General features: G+C 43.7%; 1 protein-coding gene across 1 annotated transcript; it reads left to right on the top strand.

Moving 5' to 3' along the window:
- Nucleotides 1-3,995: 3,995 nt before the first annotated feature.
- On the top strand, nt 3,996-11,232 carry LOC136111550 (regucalcin-like). The gene is made up of 6 exons (XM_065855822.2): nt 3,996-4,161; nt 4,652-4,834; nt 6,254-6,469; nt 8,418-8,549; nt 9,190-9,344; nt 10,658-11,232. Exons 1-6 carry the CDS (start codon nt 3,996-3,998, stop codon nt 10,706-10,708), a joined length of 903 nt encoding a protein of 300 aa, XP_065711894.1. The 3' UTR covers nt 10,709-11,232.
- Nucleotides 11,233-20,357: the final 9,125 nt, after the last annotated feature.

The following is a 20,357-nucleotide window of genomic DNA, read 5'->3' as shown; positions in this document are numbered from 1 at the left end:
GGAGATGCTGTGGTGGGGCACCAGGCAGAGGTAGAGAGGCATGTGGCTGCCTTTGGCCAACTTTACTGTAAACTTGTGTTTTGCAACCCAGTAATATTAGAAACAAACTCTTTACATTGTGGAAATAGTTGAAAGAATATCTGGCTGGCTAGGAACAGATTAGTGCACTTGCTACTGCAGGGTTCCACCACTCTTTGACAGCATCCACAAAGCCTTTGAGATGTGTTTCCTCCTAAAGTGACCGACCTCTGGAAAACTGGACGTGGGGGATGTAGAAATGGTGTGCCGAGAGTGGGAAATATGATACCTGTGCTGGTAGTCTAGAAGTCGGTGGGGTAGGAATAAGAGATGGTGCAACACATGACAGGGGTATCCCCAGAGCATTTGCAGCCACCCGAGTAAATGAGATTATGCCATCCTGCCTAGTGTTGTTGATGTTTTTAAGTTGTAGCAAGGCGAATGCTTCGTCCTTCTGCATGACTTGATTTTATTTTGCTACAACCTGTGGTGGGGAAGTCAGTCAAGTCACCACAAGAAAAGAGCTGAATGGGAAGTCTGGTTTTCTCCCTCAAAAACCCTTTAGAAAAAACACTTTGCAAAATATTTTGGAGAAAAAAAAAAAGTCTTTCTTTTTTTTTTTTTTTCAGTTGAGAACTGGTTGCTTTTCTTTTTAAATGAAAGCAGTTAAAATAATTGTAAAACAGAATTTTCCTTTGCAGCTGAAAATGCTTAGAAAAAAAAATGCACGTTGTTCTACACAAACTTCTCTTCAAAGTTATCATTTAGGTTACAAGAAGAAAAGCGGAGAGTAATGTGAAAAATGTTGTGAGAGCAAGCAGAGACAGAGGATTTTTGCTGAAATGAGATGGAGCCGATGGCTCAGGCTGGAAGGGCAAGGAAGGCTGAGGAAGTTCCTCAAGGTGCCCACAACCACTTTGCTTGTAATGCAGTAACCTTGGCAGGAGTTTGACTTGCAAAAATTGCTGGCTTTTTTGCTAGAAATGTTTTCATTTGTCTCTGGCTTAGGGCTGTAATGTTTTAATCTCCAAATTTGGATTGATGGTGACTACAGTAGGATAGTATTAGGTCTCTCTCGTCTATTTGCTTATCTGGGAAAAAATGTTCATCATGTGCACCGTTTGATCAGCAGATTAAAATGTTCATTAAGTCTTGCACGGGCAAAAAAAATGCATTGCTTTTGCATGCTGGTTTGAGGCTGATTCCTCCCAGGTGGCATCTGCCTCTGCTGAGTGTGGTGGGGTCAGTGACCTCTAGCACCAGCCTGCTTCCTGCCACCCCCCTTGCTGCAGCAGGCAGGACCCGGAGAGGTGCCCTGTCACCAAAATGCTGGTGGTATCACCTACCTCTGCTGAGCGGGGCTGGGTGGGAGAACAGACTCGCCACCTTTTGCCTTTGCCTCCCACAGACAAAAAAATGGCAGATACCAAAGAAGTGAAAAAAAACAAAGTGTCTTGAAAGCCAAGCAAAATATCGCTGTCCTGTAGCATCCATGGCAATCACCAAGGCTCCCTGACCAAAACCCTTCCCTTGGCATGCTGCAGGCAGCAGCTCAGAGCTCTCCGCTGAGGAGGGAATGGGGCTTTGCATATTTACGGTGAGGAGCTGCGCATGGAGAGCAGGTGACTTTGCACACAGGAAAGTTGTGGCACAGCTGGGAATAGGAGTCAAGTCTTAATGATGCCAATATGCCTTAATCACAAAAATATTTTTTCATTATCATTGAAAGTGACTTGTACTACAAAACCCTCCTCTGCATCCCTTTTTAACCTCCCGTTTTATCACCTGAGATGTTCATTTGACCCTAAATTTGGGAAGACTGAGCTAGCCCTCAAGGCAACCAAATGGTGCAACATCTCAGTTTTCCTCTCTTCCTCTCGTGACATGAGAAAAATACTGAGCAAGGATTTTTCCCTATCACATGTTTTGCTGCTGGCACCATGAACCAGAGCATTCAGAAGGGCTTTGATCTGTGCCTGGGCATTCATGTGACTGCTGACGGGATGCAAACTGCGAAAGGTTGCCGGCTCGGTGCAGATAGCATCTGCTATTGCATGTATTTAATTGTCACCAAAACCAGCAGCTGGTTTCATCGGACCAGCGCTGGAGAAGAGACACCAGCCCAGGTCTTGCAATATTTTCCTTCCGCAGGTGCATTGTTGTGATGAACCACGGTTTAGCATAGGTGTCCTCCAGCTTGGTATAAACATTCAGCTTTTGACTGAGGAAGAAGGGTTCTTAAATTCTTTGGTTTACACAGACAGTTATTTTGTTATATGCACATTAAAAGCTTTAACTGTCTGCCTGCTTATTCAAAGCTTCAGCTTGAAATTAAAAATTAAATTATGTGTGCTTGCACAGGGGAGAGAGGGAGAGAAACTGCAAATTAACCTTTTAAGGCCAGTCATTTGTTTGTATTTTACCTGTATCTTAACGGACAGTTTTTGTCAAGATCATTTGAAAAGACATGGGGACTGAGGATAAGAAAGGCTGTTTTCAAATAGCTACCAGAAAGAGGTTATAGTTTTTAGAGCAGACTGGATGTTTTTACATTAGTTTTTCATTCCTGCCAGGAAATTTTTCTTATGGTCTCCAAATTCTCATAACTTTAAACAGTTTAACTTGAAAAAGTTTCAGTGACAACCATCAGCACCTTACTCTCCATGAAAGGCTTAGGCATGAGTCCAGGAGGCTAAATCACCAATAAAATGTTGCAGAGAGGATACAGTCAGAGTGAAAATGATGTTTTTACCCACAGGAATTTTATTTGGGGAGAATATAGCAGGATTTGGTGCTTTGTGCTTGGAATTGCTCTTTTCTTCCCCGTACTTTCATCTCTGACGGGTCAGTGCTGCGGCAAGCAGGGTGCAACGTGCTGCACAAAAAGGTGCCAGGCAGCAGGATGCCTGGGGAGTGATGAAGCCAGGATGTTTTGAACAAGGCTTTTTTTTGGGAAATTCCTCATTTTTCCTTCCGAGATGCTGTATTCTGTGAAACGCTGCTGCTGTGTAGCTCCATGAGGTGCTGGCAGAGAGGGTGTTGTGGGATGTGGACCATTGGGTGTGGGAGGGGGACCAGGGGCTGCATCCCTGCCAGCTTATGGGGGTTCTTTTGGAGGGCAACACTGCCTCTTAAGGTTGGATGACTCTTCCTGTTAAATGCCTCAATTTTCAGCTGCTTGTAAAAATTAGTGAAGCCTCAGCCAGCAAGGCACAAATCTTCCCCTCTAGTTACCCTGTTTTTAAAAACAAGGAGGAAATTTGAACGAAAATATTCAGCTGTTTGAAAACAAAACAAAACAAAACTGACAGGTGGAGGGGCTCATGGAAGATATTCCTCTGGTGGTGTTGGGAGATGCAGAAGCTGGACATGCAGCCAGGAGGGTGGACATGTGCTGAGGCTCTGTGGGACAAGGCAGTTCTCTGCAGCATCAGAGGGGGGACATGAAAAGGGTAAGCAGGCAGCTGCTGTGAGTAGGTTGGTTTCTCCCCTGCCTGGGCCTTGTGAAACAGCTGGCAATGGCGTGATTGCATCCTCCTCACGTGGGATGGGTCTGTGAATCAGTGTTTCACCGTGGCTCATGTGCCAGGCCCCTGTTTTGTTGCTGTAGAAGCTGGAGAAGGGGCAGTAAATGAAAGGAGAGCTGGTGGGAAGAGGAAGCTTTTGTAAGGCTTGGTTTGGTTGATCAAGCAGCCAAGGAGACAAATACACACTGGCTGCCAGAGATCTGGTGACTTTCTGCCTCTATGGGAGCCATGTGGATGCCAGGCTGCTGCCAAACCCCATCTTCCCATGGGGCAAGAGCAGCTCTGTATTTTCCACACCATGGAAATGTCATAGGAACCTCCTAAATTACTCTGTCATGTGGGATTTGGAGGGCTTTGCCATTTACAAACTTTGCTTTTAAGCTTTATAGGCGTGAAAAATTCCCACAACAAGAGCTTTTCATTCATTACTGACCTTCTTCCTCTCAGACCATGTCCTCCTCCATCAAAATTGAATCCGTTGTGAAGGAGAAGAACAGGATGGGAGAATGCCCTGTGTGGGAAGAAAGGGAGAATGCACTTGTCTATGTGGACATTAACGCACAGAAAGTTTGCCGCTGGAGCCCACTCACCAATGAGGTGCAGAGTGTGTCTGTGGGTAAGAGTCCATGCTCACTCCTTCGTTGTGGGAGATTTCTCTGTCCATCCCTTCTGGTAGGACTCACCCAGCATGGTGTTCTCTTATACTTTCCATGGAGTCACTCACCCTGTCCCTCCATGATGTGTTGCTGCGCATGGTGTGGCCTGAGCCAGCTGAGCAGAGAGGACCATGCTCAGGTGTGGAGAGTCGCGCACATGTTGCCCTTGCTAAGCCCCCGTGGGAAGACATGTTTCATTTGGGGCCTTCAGAGGAAAAGGTACAGTCCTAATGGCTGTGTCTGCCCAGAAGGTAGAAAGATCTGGAAAACACAAAGCTGGTGAGATGTGCTAATGATCCCATGGGGTGAAAGATCTTTGAATCACCTCAGCCTTTTCCAGGTCAAGAATGTCCCAATCAAGCCCAGATGCCCAAGGTGAGGTGGGGAGGGGTAGGGCTGACTGGTGGCCCAGGGAGCTACCTGCCATTTCCAACTCCCTCTCTCCTGCAGATGCTCGTGTTGGTTCAGTGGCGTTGCGGCAGTTCGGGGACTACGTCATCGCCCTGGGGAACAGGTTTGCCTTTCTGGACTGGGACACTCAGAAGGTCACCACCATCCATGAGCTCGAGCAGGATAAACCCAACAACAGGTTCAATGATGGGAAAGTGGATCCAAAGGGGAGGTTTTTCGCTGGTGAGTTCCTGACAGAAATTTCCCCTGAAACAAAGAGAAACTGATTACAGTGTATTTCATATGGTGCATTTTATTCTGTGTTCTCAATTCCTCTGTTGAGTTCCACACAAAAACAACTGTCTCAAGCATGAGCTGTCTTGTGAATGCTCTGCTCAGTTACTGCCTGATGGAGGAGGAGAAGGGACCCTGCATCCTCTGACCTAAATGAGCACAGAGGCTGTTGACAAGGGCTGTCCATCAGGAAGGCTCCTCTTCTCTGTGGTGGATGCTGTTTTTCAAACACCTGCTTGCACGTGAGGTGAAAAGCCTGTGAAGGGTTCAGGCAGCTGGGAAGGTTTCTAGAGGTGTAGACAAGAATGCAGCTTCTAGAGCAGATGAGCTGCAGCTTGCACCCTTCATGTACAGCCTCCCCCATGCAGCCTGTGGGAAACAGGGATGTGGGGAGAGATCCTTGGCCTCCTGAAGGCAAGAGGGACCTTTGCCACCAGTTGCAATGCAGCCAGGATCCCCCTGTGCTTTTTCTCCTCCCATATAAATGATGAGCCAAGCACAAAAATACATGCTGGAAGTGGAGAGTGACTGATGGGAGTCAAAATGGCTCTGTATTTGTTTTGCCAGCCAGCATTTTCATTTTATTTCAAATTTGCTGAAAATCAGGATATTTGACTCATGGTTATGCTCGAGGGCTGATGTGTCACTAGAGTTAAGGGCAAGACTAGGAGAGAAAAACCTGCTTACACACCTGTTGTAGCTGTGCATGGTGGATCAATGCTTTCAAACAGGAATTTTGGTCAAGCATTGTAAAACAAGCTTATGAGGTCTTCTAAAGGGGAAGGCTGATAGAGAGAGACTATCACAGTTAAAAGAAAGTGGAAATGCCCCCTCAGGTGCTTCCCATCCTGTCACTGCAGAGCTCTCTTCTTTCCGGACAAGAGAGAGTCAGAAACTAACTATCAGGCATAACACTGAGGCATAAATTCATTAAGAAAAAAATCTCACTTCTGTGGTATTCTCCACTTGCTTCTGAGATAACTGTGATTTACAGCATCTGTATTTTAAGGTCACAGCCCATTTAAATTATGAAAGTATCCCACAAAGAGCAATGACAAAAAGAGCACATGATGTCTGCCTGCATCTCAGCTTTTGCTGTGAGCAAACCCTCAGCCCCTGGCTTTTGTGGTGCTCCTTTGGGTCTTTGGTGTTTATGACTTAAAACCTCATGGCAATGCAGAGGTCCCTTGGCCAGGATCCCCTCTGTGGGAGGCAGTTGCTCCTGACTTGCTCCTTTTCCTCCTTCTCATCAATCTGATGGGACTAGGTTGGTCCCTAGGACCTCTTAGTAACGCATAGAGAAGGTTTTTCATCAAGCATGAGGAACAAGCTTCTGCTTTCTCACCAGTGTTCCCATTCCCATTTCAGGTACGATGGCTGAAGAGACAGCACCGGGGGTCCGAGCAAGGCGGCAGGGCGCTCTCTATACCCTTTTCCCCGACTGTTCGGTAATAAAACAGTTAGACCAGGTGGACATCTCCAATGGTCTGGATTGGTCCCTGGACCACAGGACCTTCTTTCACATCGACAGCCTGGCATATGCTGTGCATGCCTTCAGCTATGATGTGCACACAGGAAAGATCGGTACACCTGCTTTTCTAAATTCGGTGACAAGTAGTGCTATTAATCTTTGTGCAGCAAGACCTGGGCGTGTAATATGCAGTGATTTATTTGACAGATCTCATACCTTCCGCTTACAGATTGTCAGCAGGCTGTGATTTTTCTCAAGTTTAGTTATGAACCAGGTGTATTTGGTGAACAAATTTGTGACAGTTCTTCAACCAACTTTCATCTGAAGAAATGGTTTATATTTAGACTTGTTCAAAGAGTTAGTTGCAGGGAAGAAGCCGTTTATACTGCAAAGTGAGAATTACCTTATAGGATGCTGTTTATTCTTGAGTGCCATCTACTGGAATGCTTCGATAGTACTGGCTCCATAAATACAGATACAGACTGTGAATGCATGTATATCGCAGAAATGTATTTAAAGAATCAAGTTATCATTGTGGGTGAAGTTTTCAAATTCTGAAATTAAAATTACATTCATATATTGGGGAAATTTCAATTAAATTAATTTTCTAGACAAATATTTTTTATTGTAATGTCTGCAGACAGGAAATGTAGGTGCAAACAAAATGGATGTAACCTCATTTTGAAAGTGTAATATTTTTGTACTGTATCAACCTGTCATACTCCATGGGAATTTAAATGCCTGAATTGCCTTTGTACTCTAATCAATGTGGACTTCGTGTAATCATGGGTGAAAATTGTAGAAATAATTACAGTTACTCAGATTTCATTTTGCTGAGAAAATATTTTTCTACAGATTTTTGGAGATAAGACTTCTAAAGAAGATTTAATGCTACTTTTTGTCCCCCAGATACAAAAACATAATGAGTTTGAGTTTCCTGGCCTTAGCTTTGTGCTGGTGACCCTCTATTTTTGGGTGGCGTAATGGCCATAATGCGCTGGGTCAGAGCGGGCAGCCTGCTGCCCATGGGCACCGCTCCATGGTCTGTGCATGTGCTCACCAACCCGTCCCAACTGCAGCCCAGACCTCTAGCAGTTGGTGTCCAGCCCGAATCAAAACTGATAGCTTGATTTGCCCTTCAAATAAGTAAAGTTCCTGATCTTTACCCATGAAAAATTGTTAATTACAAACATTTGAATTCAAGTCATTATGTATGTGAAGTGTTGCTCATAAAAAGACACCCAGGCTGTCATGAGCAATGAAAATCTGGGAAAAGTTACTGCACTCACAGCAGTTGTGGCATTGCGGCCTGCTAGTGGGGTAACAAGGAGAGAGGCATCTTGTTTTCTTCCTGGAGTGAGTTCAGAGAAGGGCAATGAAGCTGGTGAGGGGTCTGGAGCACAGGTCTGATGAGGAGTGGCTGAGGGAGCTGGGGCTGTTCAGCCTGGAGAAAAGGAGGCTGAGGGGAGACTTCATTGCTGTCTGCAAACTGCCTGAAAGGAGGTTGTAGTGTGGAGAGGGTTGGTCTCTTCACCCAGGCAACAAATGACAGGACAAGAGGAAATGGCCTCAAGTGGCACCAGAGGAGCTTTAGATTGTATATTAGGAAAAATTTCTTCACTGAAAGGTTTGTCAAGCATTGGAACAGATTGCTTAGGGAAGTGGTGGAGTCACCATCCTTGGAGGGGTTTAAAAAATACATAGATGAGGTTCTTAGGGATGTGGTTTAGTGCCAGTGTTTGGTTAACGGTTGGACTCGATGATCTTAAAAGTCTTTTCCAACTGAAATGGTTCTATGATTCTGTGATTTCTTCGTAAAATAATACGAGGCCAAATTCAGTACAATTTCAAATTGCAGTGGCTCCACTGGTGGCCTGTTTTTGCCATACTGAGGTTTATAAGACATCTGCTAAATGCATATGTGATATAAATTTTGCAGCACATCTTTGTCACTGAAAATGAACTTATCTGTTTGCAAGAGCGTGGAAAATGTTAAGACTGGGATCTGATACAGAACTGGTGCCAGCCCATATAACACCAGCTTCATAACTCTCCCTGCAGCCTGTCCCAGACTTTTATACCATCTAGAAAAGGAGGAGCAAATGCCAGATGGGATGTGCATTGATGTGGAAGGAAAGCTCTGGGTGGCATGTATTGATGGCGGGAGAATCATTCGTATAGACCCAGAGACAGGTAAGGCCTTCCCCAGCATGTGTATATTGAGTGTCACCTATGTGCCACAAACACAAGAGGAAAGGCAACCAGGAGGAATGGTTGGAAGGCAAAATAAGAAAGTGTTATTTATTGCTCATCTCTGCCCCACGGCTTGCCATGAGCATCACTGGTCCATGCCCAAATCATGTGGAGAGTGCTGCTCCCTGTGCTGCCTCCCAACATCAACTACCCCTGGTCCTGTCGTCTGCTGATGCGGCACACCCTGCATATCTATTGCAAGAAACATTATAAACCTTCAATTAAAAAAGAAAAAAATTCTTAGCGTTGAAAGGTTTAATTGGGAAGAGCTGTTAGGAAATGACAGCAATCACAGGTGCAGGTGTCTCTGCCCATCTTGGCTTCAAATACTTTATTGTTTCATTTTGAGAAAAGGAAACGAAGCCTCACAGATGTAGGGGAGAGGCTGAAAAGTAGAGATGAGGCAGATGAAAGAGTTCCATTTCCCCACAAATTGTCCTTTAGGATATGGCCTGTCTGAAGGGGAGATGCCTTCTGAGTAAATGCCATAGCTGCACCACTTGCACTAATAGTACATTCAGAATTACATGCTTCCTAGAAAATGGACATTAGGAAACAATCACATATTTTTTTTCCCCAGGAAAAAGAATCCAAACTGTGAAGCTGCCTACTCCAAGGATCACCTCTTGCTGCTTTGGTGGAAAAGACTACTCAGAAATGTATGTGACTTCTGCATACGATGGACTGGATGAGGCCACCTTAGCCAAGGAACCTCATGCGGGAGAGATTTTCAAGGTGAGATTTGACTTCTTTCTGTACATCGCACTTGCCAAGCTTTCTGCTTGGAGAGTAGGGTGCCCCCCCAGCTGCCCTCATTCATCCTGCTCGCCTGACGTGCTGGTCCAGAAACGTTGCTCATTCCCTGGCCAGGCACAGCCGGTTTTGCACAGCTGCTCATGCATTTGGGAGGAAGATGTGGAGAAATTTCTAGTAATAGTGTTGATATGTTGGTTACCCAAAGTTGGTATCGAGCTGGGATCAGAAGGCAGCTGGTGCATCTGGGTCTGCCTGTATAGCATATTCTGTAATGCATTTTAAGGAATTTGGTCTTGCTTCTATACATTACTATACTTCTATCAGTTTTGGAAATTTCACTGTCTTAATCCTATTTTTTTTAATTGTACTAGGGAATCTACATATTTACAACACAGATTGCTCCTTTAAAATTAAAAGCTTAAATTTACCAGGGCAAAGCTTTGCATCCCAGTCCCAAAACTTTTGTGATTTTTTTTAGTCTGTTAAAAGTGGATGCTATGTGTTGAGTAACTAACAATCCACATTTTTGTTCAGGGGTCTTGAATCCAAAACTTTATTCCCTCTTAATTTTTCAGCCCATCAATAAAAACATTAGGAAAATAAAATGCAGTTTTGAAACAGCAATCTCCATCATTCTCTGAAAGTTGACCACCGCATGAAAGGGAAGGGTTGTAAATGATGGAAACTGAATAAACCAAACTGCATTATCAATTTGGTAATAGGTTGAAGACATGTTCCAGGAGTGATGGGGATCTAATCTGGGATATGGAACCTTCTAGTTCAAAGCAGTGCTTGGAACAGATTTCCCATGGCCAAGAACTGTTAGATTTCTCAAACAGCAGAATTCAGGAGCCTACACAAGAGTTAAATACCAGAAGATAATTTGGAGCCTTGCCTTATGTCTTTTCCTCAGTTCTCCAGTTCTAGAAGTGAATTGGTATTTTCCAAGCTCACATTTGTCTTGCATGAGCAAGCACATTAAAAGTTGTTATGAACTCTTTGGTTAATACAGAGAAAAGGACCAGATGTAAAGTCTACAGATAATGTGTAAATTACCAAAATTGTTGAGTGGTGCTTGATAACATTTAAGACTTAAAGAGTTCTAAAGAACTCCATGGAATGACTCCTTTTGGGCTCCTCTTGAAGTAGGGCTACGTTGCTGTGATATTTGTTATACAACATTTGAATGGTATACTGAGCTGAAGATCTATCCTTTTTCCTTTATGTTTTTGTTTTGTTTTGTTTTGTTTTGTTTTTTTTTTGTTTGTTTGTTTGTTTGTTTTTTTAAACAGATAACAGGCCTGGGTGTGAAAGGGATCCCACAGAATTTCTTTGCTGCTTGAACACTGATGCTAAATGACAAAGAATAAATGCTTACATGTTGCAGTAATTCTGACAAGGAGAAATCCAATGAATTGCAGAATTCATCTATGTGAGGATTTCTAAATCCACCTTTAAGAGCGTGCTTTTTTGGAATAGGAAGATATTCCTTCTTTTGTGGGCCTGTGGCATGATGCAGTAGGTTAGAGAGGTAATGTTAATCCATGTTATACCTTGATATCTTTTGTGACTTTCCATAAACCTCTTCAAGCTCGAGCTTAGTTTTGTTGAACTTCTGATGACCAGCTCTGGATTTTCAAGTCTGTGTTTCTTGAAGCAGGATCTGACTCCTGGTTTTGTCTTTTCATGTTACAGTGATGTACCAGCAATGGTATGACAGGTTTGAATAGACATTTTAAGAGTCATGATTTGAACCGGACTGCTCCTCTGCTGTGGAACTCCTCTCGAGATATTTTCTGGGTGATCAGACTTATTCATAGTATCCAGACTTCATTTTTACATCCTTACTATCTTGCTTCCGTTTGCCTTATCATGAATTCTTCTGTATTGTCTTTAGGACACAATTTATGCTGTTGAAAATAAACTATGCAACCATATTTAAAATATGCTTATGGATTTTTTTTCCTGCATTCAGATATTATGAAAATGCTCAGGACCACACATGGTCAGGGCACAAACAGGCTGCAGACTACTAGAATACTGAAAATCAATGCTCCATAGAGACGTCCTTTCAGGGGTTGTATTTGCACACAGACATACGGACTTCCCTCTGCTTTCCATATCTTCTTATTGCATGCATGGCTTCACCTTCTAATTACATACATGACTTCTCTTCTTTTCAGGTTTCAAGTCTTTTTCTCCTTTTCCCCTTTTCCTTCAGATTTCCTTTCCTCTCCCTTCCCCTCCTCCTCTTTCCCCTGAGTTTACTCTCTGAATTTGGAATAATCTCACTTGCTGTTGGCTTTCTCCTCTCTCTTTGTGGTCCATATTGCTCAGTATTGAGTTTGAAGTCCTTGTCCCTGACTTCAGTGCTGTATGTATCTGCTTGGGTTTCTTGCTGCATTACCCTTACCTCCTCTTTCTTCTCTGGGAGGGCATATCTGGCCTATCAACAGTTCTCCCTTTGCCTGAATTTTTCAGGGTTCTCTCCCACACCAATGGCTGCACCAAAACTGATTCTTGAATTTGGGTCTCCCCAAAGGCCTCAGCACACCTGCAGTGAGGTGTTTCTTAGGAAAAGCTTACTGCATGTGCAACGGATCTTCTTTGAATCAACTCTTTTAAATCTGTCTTTTGTTTGTATTTCTCTATTTTCTATGGAAACATTTACTTTAATTATTTGAGAATGCTTAAGACCTACAGATATCCAGTGAAATCTAGCATTTTTATCGAATTTGCTGTCTTTTTACTGCCTGGAAAGATGCACAACACATAGATCCTTTAGATTCTTAATGGTGACACTTTTTGATCTTACAAGGAGGCTAATACTCATCATTTACCAGACCAGGTGCTCCAGAGTCTTTTTCTAAGGTATTTGGCCTTTCCACAGCTGCTATTCAAAGCCTTGAGTTAGCCCTCAGTCACTATGAGAAGGGAGTAAGTACCTGATGCCTCCTGAGGATAATCTCCCACAATAATCCATGCACAGAGGAGCAGAGAAACTGTGGTTAGTCACTCAGAAATGTTAAATACAGTTTCCATGGGGCTGTTTTGTTGGTTTTTTTGTTTTGTTTTGTTTTTTTTTCAGAGCCAGCATCCCTCTCCTGGCGAGGGTCCCTCCTAGCACTTCTGAAAGAACCAAGCTGGGTTGTTTTTTTCCCTTTTAAAATATCCATAATGCCCAGTTCTCTCATGTGGTAGACTTCTGGCCTGCCAGCAAGCAGGAGATCTGGTTCTGCACTCTGATCAGGCAGAGGGCAGGTCAATCCACATGTCCCATGGCAATGCCCTACCCATTTTGAAGGATGATGTGTCATGCGGGAGGTAGGTGGCATATTTGGCACCTCCAGTTGAATTAAGCCACAGTCCAGAAAGAAATTTGAGATCCAGAGGGCCAAGAAAGGAGCTTCATTCACTAAGGACTACTGAATATATTTGGCCATTAAACAAGATTTTCCAAAGTGCATTATTTCAATGCATTTACCTGATGTCTACTGTAAAACGCACATTAGGTACTTTTCAGACACTTATACTAGATCATTAATTTAGGTCATAAGCAAGTACTTTGCTTCTGTGCTGCTTGATGAGATAATTGGTAAAACAGGATAAAGGCTCTTGGCCCATCACTCTGTTTCACTCCTTCTTGCCCTGGAAGGGAGGTGAGTACATAGGGCTGCACAAAGACACCTTGATTGAGAAATAAAATGTTCAGCTCATTCTAATGTTTGCTCAACAACCATGCTGTTGTTTTTTTCCTTACTCATAATTCCACTAGTAATTAAGCTGCTGAGGGTTTTAATAGTGAAGGTGTTAAATGCCCTCTGGCACCATGTCAATGGCAAACTGGTATAAGGAACACTGACAATTATGCAAGATGTCCTGTTTACCCATTCTGGAGAGGAATGTGAAGGCAGGATGTCTGGAGGCAAGTCAAGTGTCCCAACCTTTAATTAAAAAAAAAGAACAAGGAAGTGTGTGCAGATACTTTATTTAATAAAAAATAGCCTTCCTTTTCTTTTTTTTTTTTTTTTGAATGGCCTATCCACTAGGTTATTTGCTCTATCAGAAAAGGAAAGTATATAGTTTTGAAACAATTTGCTCTTGAGAAATCCTTAATACCCTCATACATCTTTTTTTTCTAGAGCTTCCCCAAGAATCCAAGAGTGGCTCTCCAGCCACTCTTTCCTTCTACTTTCTAAAAAAAATCTTGCCTGAAAACTTCAGTAGAACTATTCTCCAGCTGTGTGAACCAAAGTAAGGCAAAGGCCCTTTGCCTTGAGCAGGACAAAGGTGTGAAGGAAGTGGGTATGGGACTGGGTTCATTCCCTTTGTGCATGCAGGAAACAATATGGTATCTGTAGTTCTTGGTGAGGACACACTCGGAGATGGTCTCTAGGTGACTGAGTACGTTGGTTCCTGTGGGTCAGCCCCACATGGTGAGAAGCAGAGCAGGGAGGCTGCTGCCTGCCCAGGGGCAATCTGCTGATGGGGTATCTGCCCAACATGGATCACAAGCACAACATAAACAAGTTTGTCAACAAGACTGCAGTGACTGATGGGAGCTGGCTTCTCTTGTGAGGGGTTGCTCTGTACATTCTGGCTTTTACAAGCTTTTCTAAATATTTACTATGTTTAATGTACACTACTATATTTCACCTCTACTAGGCTGGATAATTCTTACTTTCCTTGCATGCTTTTGTGTGTGCTAGGAATGGGCTGCCAGCTGGGAAGAGATTTTGGTCCTTGTGTTTCCCAGCCCTTGTGGGACAACCTGGCTGCCTCTTCTTGCCTTCCTGAAAAGACATGTCTTTGAGACAACCTAATAAATCTAAAGCGAGGGTTTCCAAGTATTCCTAAGTGCAGCTAGGATGTGAATGAAGTTGGTTGAACACCATGGCATTGCTGCTGCACGCATGTGCTGCCACAGGTCTGGAACTGGCAAATGTGGGGTTTAGGATTTGCTCTGCTAGCTTTTACTGTTGTGCCTAGGACTCTGGACAGGAAAGAAGATGTAAAAATATTTCTTAATTCTGGATAAGGAGACATAATAATTTTTCTGGCAATCTTTATTTATTTATTTTTCAGATTATCTTTCTTGTCTTAAAGAGAAACCCTAAAGATGGTCTTTTTGTTAATGAGAGAGGGGACACACACAAAGGCTTTAAATAAAAATTTCTCTAAGTGCTGCCTACTGTGGGTGAATAGGCCGAACAAAGAAGTAACCGCCCTGCTGAAATTACCTGGCTTTGCATAGTTTGTTGATTTTACCTTGACCCTATCATGCTCCGTACTCACAACAATGTCAAACTTACAAACATAACTCTGAATCCGGATCTTTGCTGCCTTCTTGTCATTATCTCTCTGTGTCAATGTGTACAGAGATTTCAGAGGGTAATAATGCAAAGCCTACAAAGGAGAAGCATTGAACTTTGAACCCCTATTCACATGAAAATACTCTTGGAAAATGATAAGCCACTTGCCCTATGAACTGTTAACAGGACTACTGGATGACCTGTGGAGTCAGTTTGGTCAGCAGATGGGCCTGACTTGGAAAACTGCTGCAGTGGTGGGAGGCATCTCCTTGGGAGCCACATGGGTGTCTGCAAAAGAACAGCTGAAGAATGGAAGTAGCTGTGGATTAATTTATTTTGTCTAAGATTGTAGATTGCTTGAGCTACTTAAAGTACTGGTTTATTGAGTTTGTTTATGCTGTGTGTTGCAGTATTGACAAACCAAAAGTCGAATGAACACTTGGTGTTGGTGTCAGGTTCTCCTCCTACACCAAAATAAGACTCACACAAGCTGTAAATGCAGACAGTGGTAACATCTGAGGAGGTATAAGACCCTCATCCTCAGCTTCTGTCTTTTTAAAGAAGAAAGTGTTCAACTCTTCATTTAGCAGTACCCGAGTCATGTCAGGGAAGATAAGGGTGAATACCCTGTCAAGAGTGTGATATCTTCTAGAAAGAACTGATATCACAGCATTGATACACTGGAAAGATTTTAAGATGAAGAGAAAGAGCTACCAAAGGTGAGACTTAACATGGAAGCTGAGGTGATAATGATGAGACATGTGAAGGCACAGGGAGGGGAAGGACACATTGCTGGCAGGTGTGGGAAAAGGCAAGTGACAGGAGGGTAGGCTCCATTATTTGGAAGTAAAGCTTGACTTGGAAAAATTGTACTTGGAGGGACACTTAGGACTTGTAGGAGACTGAGGATGCTTGCTCCATCCTCTGCACGGCCTTCCTTGCCTGCTCATAGTTTCTTGTATCCAGAGACAGTGGCAGGGGAAAAGCTGAACTTCCCTCTCTCATACTTTTTGCAAAGACCTGCCCTCTTTTTTAAATCGCCTCAGACCCAAACATCCAGGCTGGTCCACAAGGGACCCATCTGTATGTAATGTGGTGAGGAGTGCCAGGGCAGGGTATAGGACTATGGAGGATGATGGAGTCATCCCCACATCAATGCCATTGGGATGACATGGTTACAATAAGAGTTTGGTGCAGTTACAGCCAAGCAGTGTGAGGTTGGTCTGGAGCAGATAAGGGGCAACCTTGCCAGTACTATAAGGTGCTGGGCTGGTTTGTGTTTTGGGATACTGGGCATCTTGGGAAGCATCCTCTGGTCTGAGAGTATTTAACATTGTTCTGGGAAAATGAGGGTGTGTATGGACCCAGAAGCTTTCCATGTTGCAAATACTACCAGTTCCTGCTAGAAGGCCTGATCAGTGGCCTTTGTCCTCCTGCTCTTCCCCATCTGTAAAGGCCTATGGGTGGGTTTTGAGCTAGGTCGTGAATGCCTTAGCAGATGCTGCAAGGCAGGGGAAGGGCAGATGCACTTTGGCCGGTTCTGCCTTATGTCAGACTTCGTGCCTGCACCTGGATCCTCCCCCTGCAGGTGATGCTCCTGCAATGACGGGCCACAGCTGTGTGCTCTTGCAACTTCTGCCAGATGGCCACCTGGACCAGGGCTCTCTCCCCTTCTCCAGGCATGTCTTTGTGCTCTATCAGGAAAGGTTATTGCTCTGAAACCAACAAATTCTTCACTGTGTGGAGAAGAGAAACAGGCAGCTCTAGGGTGTAACTCAACAGACTGATTTTAGATGTCTACTCGAGGCTAGTGAATTGCACCTTCTAATTATTTACTCCTTTTGATTGCAAAAGAAGTCTTAGCTGAGTAGTGCAGACATCAGTAGACGCCTACGCTGCAGGTATCTGTGGAGTTGCATGAGCTGAATCTCATCTTAATGTTCTGGTGACCTGGACTCCTCTCACAAATGTAGGCGGCATCGGTCAAAAAATTAAAGTTACCTCGGAGATCACTGAGCGATGGTGTAAGCTTGTGCCTTTGAGCAGTGAGGGTGAGTGTTGACAGTGTTCATAGAATCACAGAATCATTTATGTTGTAAAAGATCTTTAAGACCATCAAGTCCAACTGTTAACCTAACACTACGAAGCCCACTACTAAATCATGTCCCTAAGTGCCATGTCTACACATCTTTTCAATACCTCTAGGGATGGTGACTTGACCACTCTCCTGGGCAGCCTGTTCCAATGCTTGACAACTCTCTCTGTGAATAAATTTTTTTTAATATTCAATCTGAACCTCCCCTGGCACAACCTGAAGACATTTCCTCTTGTCCTATTCCTTGTTATTTGGGAGAAAAGACCAACACCCTGCATGCTACTACCTCCTTTCAGATAGTTGTAGACATTGATAAGGTCTCCCCTCTCGACTCTTCACCAGTTCCATTGCTCTTCTTTGGACATGCTCCAGCACCTCAATGTCTTTCTTGTAGTGAGGGGCCCAAAACTGAACATGATATTTGAGGTGGGGCCTCACCAGTGCTTCTGCCTTCTTGGTGCTTAGAGGTCTCCTGTAAGCTCTGTTCCTAAAGGGAGGTTTACATAGATTTGCTCAGGATGCCTCTCAGTAAAGGGATGCTGGAGACTGGTATTGCTCAATTTGTTTCCCCTCATTTGACAGGCGCTTCATTGTTTTTGTGATTAATAACCCTCTTTGCAGCATATAATGTTCATTATACTGCTTGTATAAGAGCAGGGTGTAAAGGATGCCAAGGACAGCTGATAGCCTGCTAGGGAAAACTTGGTACAGATACATAAAGACCATCTGCCTGCAGGAGCTGGGGTGAGATCAGCTTTATAATCTCTACTCTTGGGTAACTGAGGCACAAAGAAGGTTGCTTAAGAAATCTTTAGCAGATTCAGAGAGCCCCAGCAGAGCCCCGTCTGCCTTCTCCTACTCCACTAACACCTGGGAAGTTTTGGTGATATGGGGACTGCAGTAGAGGCTGGTAATGGTCACTAATGGGAGGAAAGACTGAGAGAAGGGAATGCAAAAAATTAATGTCCAGGAAAGCTGGTAGCAAGCCCTGCAGATTCTGTCTGTCCTCCTCTGGCTGCTGCTGCTGTTGCTCCATCCTCCTCCCACTCGCTGCTCATGCCAATGAGGTCTGTTGACTCCCACTTTCACAAGAGCGAGTGGGAGCAACTCGAGTCAGCTCTGAGTGTCTCCTTACCACTTCTTCAGTGTAGGTGATCTCCCCTCAGCATGCAGGCATCAAAGCTGCAGGGGTGGTTTTAAGGCGGCTGTCCTAGGAATGTGCTCTTGATTTTCCTTAAGAGGGAGGTCACTGGGAAAGGGTTGCTGTTTTCTACAATCTGTCACTACGGATTTCTCAATAGGGTGAAAAGCAAACCTCCTGTTTACTTTAACATATTGCTTTACCCATTTCAATGGCACATTTCCATGTATCGTTCCTTGTTCATGTCCTAACGCAAGCCATAGTTCATAAGGTGTGTTTCCTGTCAGGTTAGTGACCTTTCTAATAATTAAAACCACATAGGGTAATTTTACAAACTTCTTATTTATTTTCAGCATCTGCTTTAAAAATTTGTGTGTGGTTGAGGAGTGGAGGAGGAAGAAATGTCAAAAAATGCTAGGTTCACTAAAGTTCTTTTACTTTAAAAATAGGGAATTTTTTTATTCATTTATCTTCTGATATGCTTAGGATGACCTAGTCACTAGACTGATTACTCTTAAAAGATGTTCCTCACAAATATCTTTTAAATCACATCCCCCATTTGAAAAAAATCATGATCTACAATGTGACTTATTTTTACCAGATAAGATTAAGAGGGACTGAGTTACAGTGATGCACTGACCTCTGTTGGCATCATCTTTTCTTACTGAAACTCCTTTTAAATGCTGAATTTGATACTCTGGAAAATAGATGATACATCTGAGGCAAGACCTGAGGCAGAACTGATTCATGATGAAGCCATATTCCAATGTCACAATAAGTCTAACACTGGGAGTCTTCAATCAGTTCACAGTGTTCAAGCACAACGACACACAGTGTTGGTTTCTCAAAAAAACCTTCAGTCAAATGTTTTAAATGTGCAAAAAAAGCTGGGTGGTTTGTCTTGTACCAGAAGGCTCTCTGATGGACCAGGTATTGGCTGTCTGTCCTCTGTCCTTCTGTGGCTGGCATAAAGCCAGGCTATAAAGAAAAAAACATGTACAACATCTCTGTCAGATTCTCTGGTCCATGGTGAACTGCATGCCCATGCCTGACTCCAGCCTGTTTTCTACTGCCAGATCATCTCGTGGGATGGTGATCTAACATGTACCATCAGTCATGCCTGCTCATGCAATGTTGGCCTGCTGTCAACAAATGTCTTCTCTGCAACAACCTAAAGCAACTTAGAGCAATTAGGCCCAATTAGAGCTTAATCTCTCCTGGAGACAGCTTGTCAGGGGAGCCAGTTCTGTAAGCATTAAAGGAGCCTGGTAGAGAGAAATGTGAATTTCCAGGCTGCAGTTTGCCTGTTGTCAGTTTGGGATGAGATGAACGACTGTCTAGAGGTTGCTCTCCCACAAAAGCCTCTGTCATGTGGCTCTGATCCTCCAATGGGAATGACTTCAGATGCATGCCAGGTTTGCCTCAGATGAAACTCCAGGTGATGTCAAGATCTGATGGGTGAAGCAATCAAAATGCTGTTAAGGAGCATAATACCCTCAGGAAAATGAAGACTCTGTATGTGTAGGGAGGGATGACAGTGGGAGATGACTATGTGAACTTTGGCTGCCCTAGGACAAGGAGCTTTCCTTTGCTATCTGTCCATACAAGGACTAAATACTTGGGAATTTTCTGTTTAGGAGATATCTGTATTCCTCTCCATTCCTCCAGAGGCACCTACATGCACAATCTGCGGTGGTATTGTGTGTATTTAAGAAACTCCTCAGAGACTTCTAGGTCCTGTGGGAAAATATGTGAATCCATATTTTTTTTAGACTTCTGTCTGTCTGCACATTTCAAAGAGAAGCTGTGCCTGTTGCCTGTGGGCTAGCCGTTGGAGATGAGTTCTAAAGAGAAGCAAAGTAAGAAAACGTTTCTCCTGTCCTCATTTCCCATGTAGCAAGCAAAACTGTTAGCTTTTGTTTTGGAAGGAAACCTACCTAATCAAGACAAGAGGGGCAGTTACACATAGGGACATGCCTGCTCACGCATGTGCTGCTGGAAGTGGAAGCTGAGACTCAGATGCCCTGTCATTCAGAATATGTGAGTCACATTTTTGTTTGTGTTTTTCTGAGCCTGAATTGAGAAAGCTCATGTGAGAAATTTTACAACTCTTGACATCACTCTGCACTTTTGCAAGACAATAGTCTGACATTTTTCCATAGATGGTGGATTAAATAATAACTGGAGATTGTGCAAATTCTTCTGCTCAGCCATGATTATCATGCCGGGGCCTTGCATAAGCTGGGGACTTCTGCTGTTGGGGTGGTTCCACTAACATGTGCCATTAAAGCAGCAGCTCTGTCTATCTGCACCACTCTTGGTTGGCTCTTCTTTGAAAGCATGGGTAGAAAGCTCACATGGGAGGAACTGAGGGAAGAATCACACATCCTGACCACCAGTCTTGCCATCAGGGCAAATCTAGGTGCTGTACAGAGACCACAGCT

Source organism: Patagioenas fasciata, chromosome 1 (assembly GCF_037038585.1).
Source record: "Patagioenas fasciata isolate bPatFas1 chromosome 1, bPatFas1.hap1, whole genome shotgun sequence".
Classification (NCBI taxonomy): Eukaryota; Metazoa; Chordata; class Aves; order Columbiformes; family Columbidae; genus Patagioenas; species Patagioenas fasciata.
The sequence above is the reverse complement of the archived record's forward strand: the minus strand, read 5'-3'. Positions and strand labels throughout refer to the sequence as shown.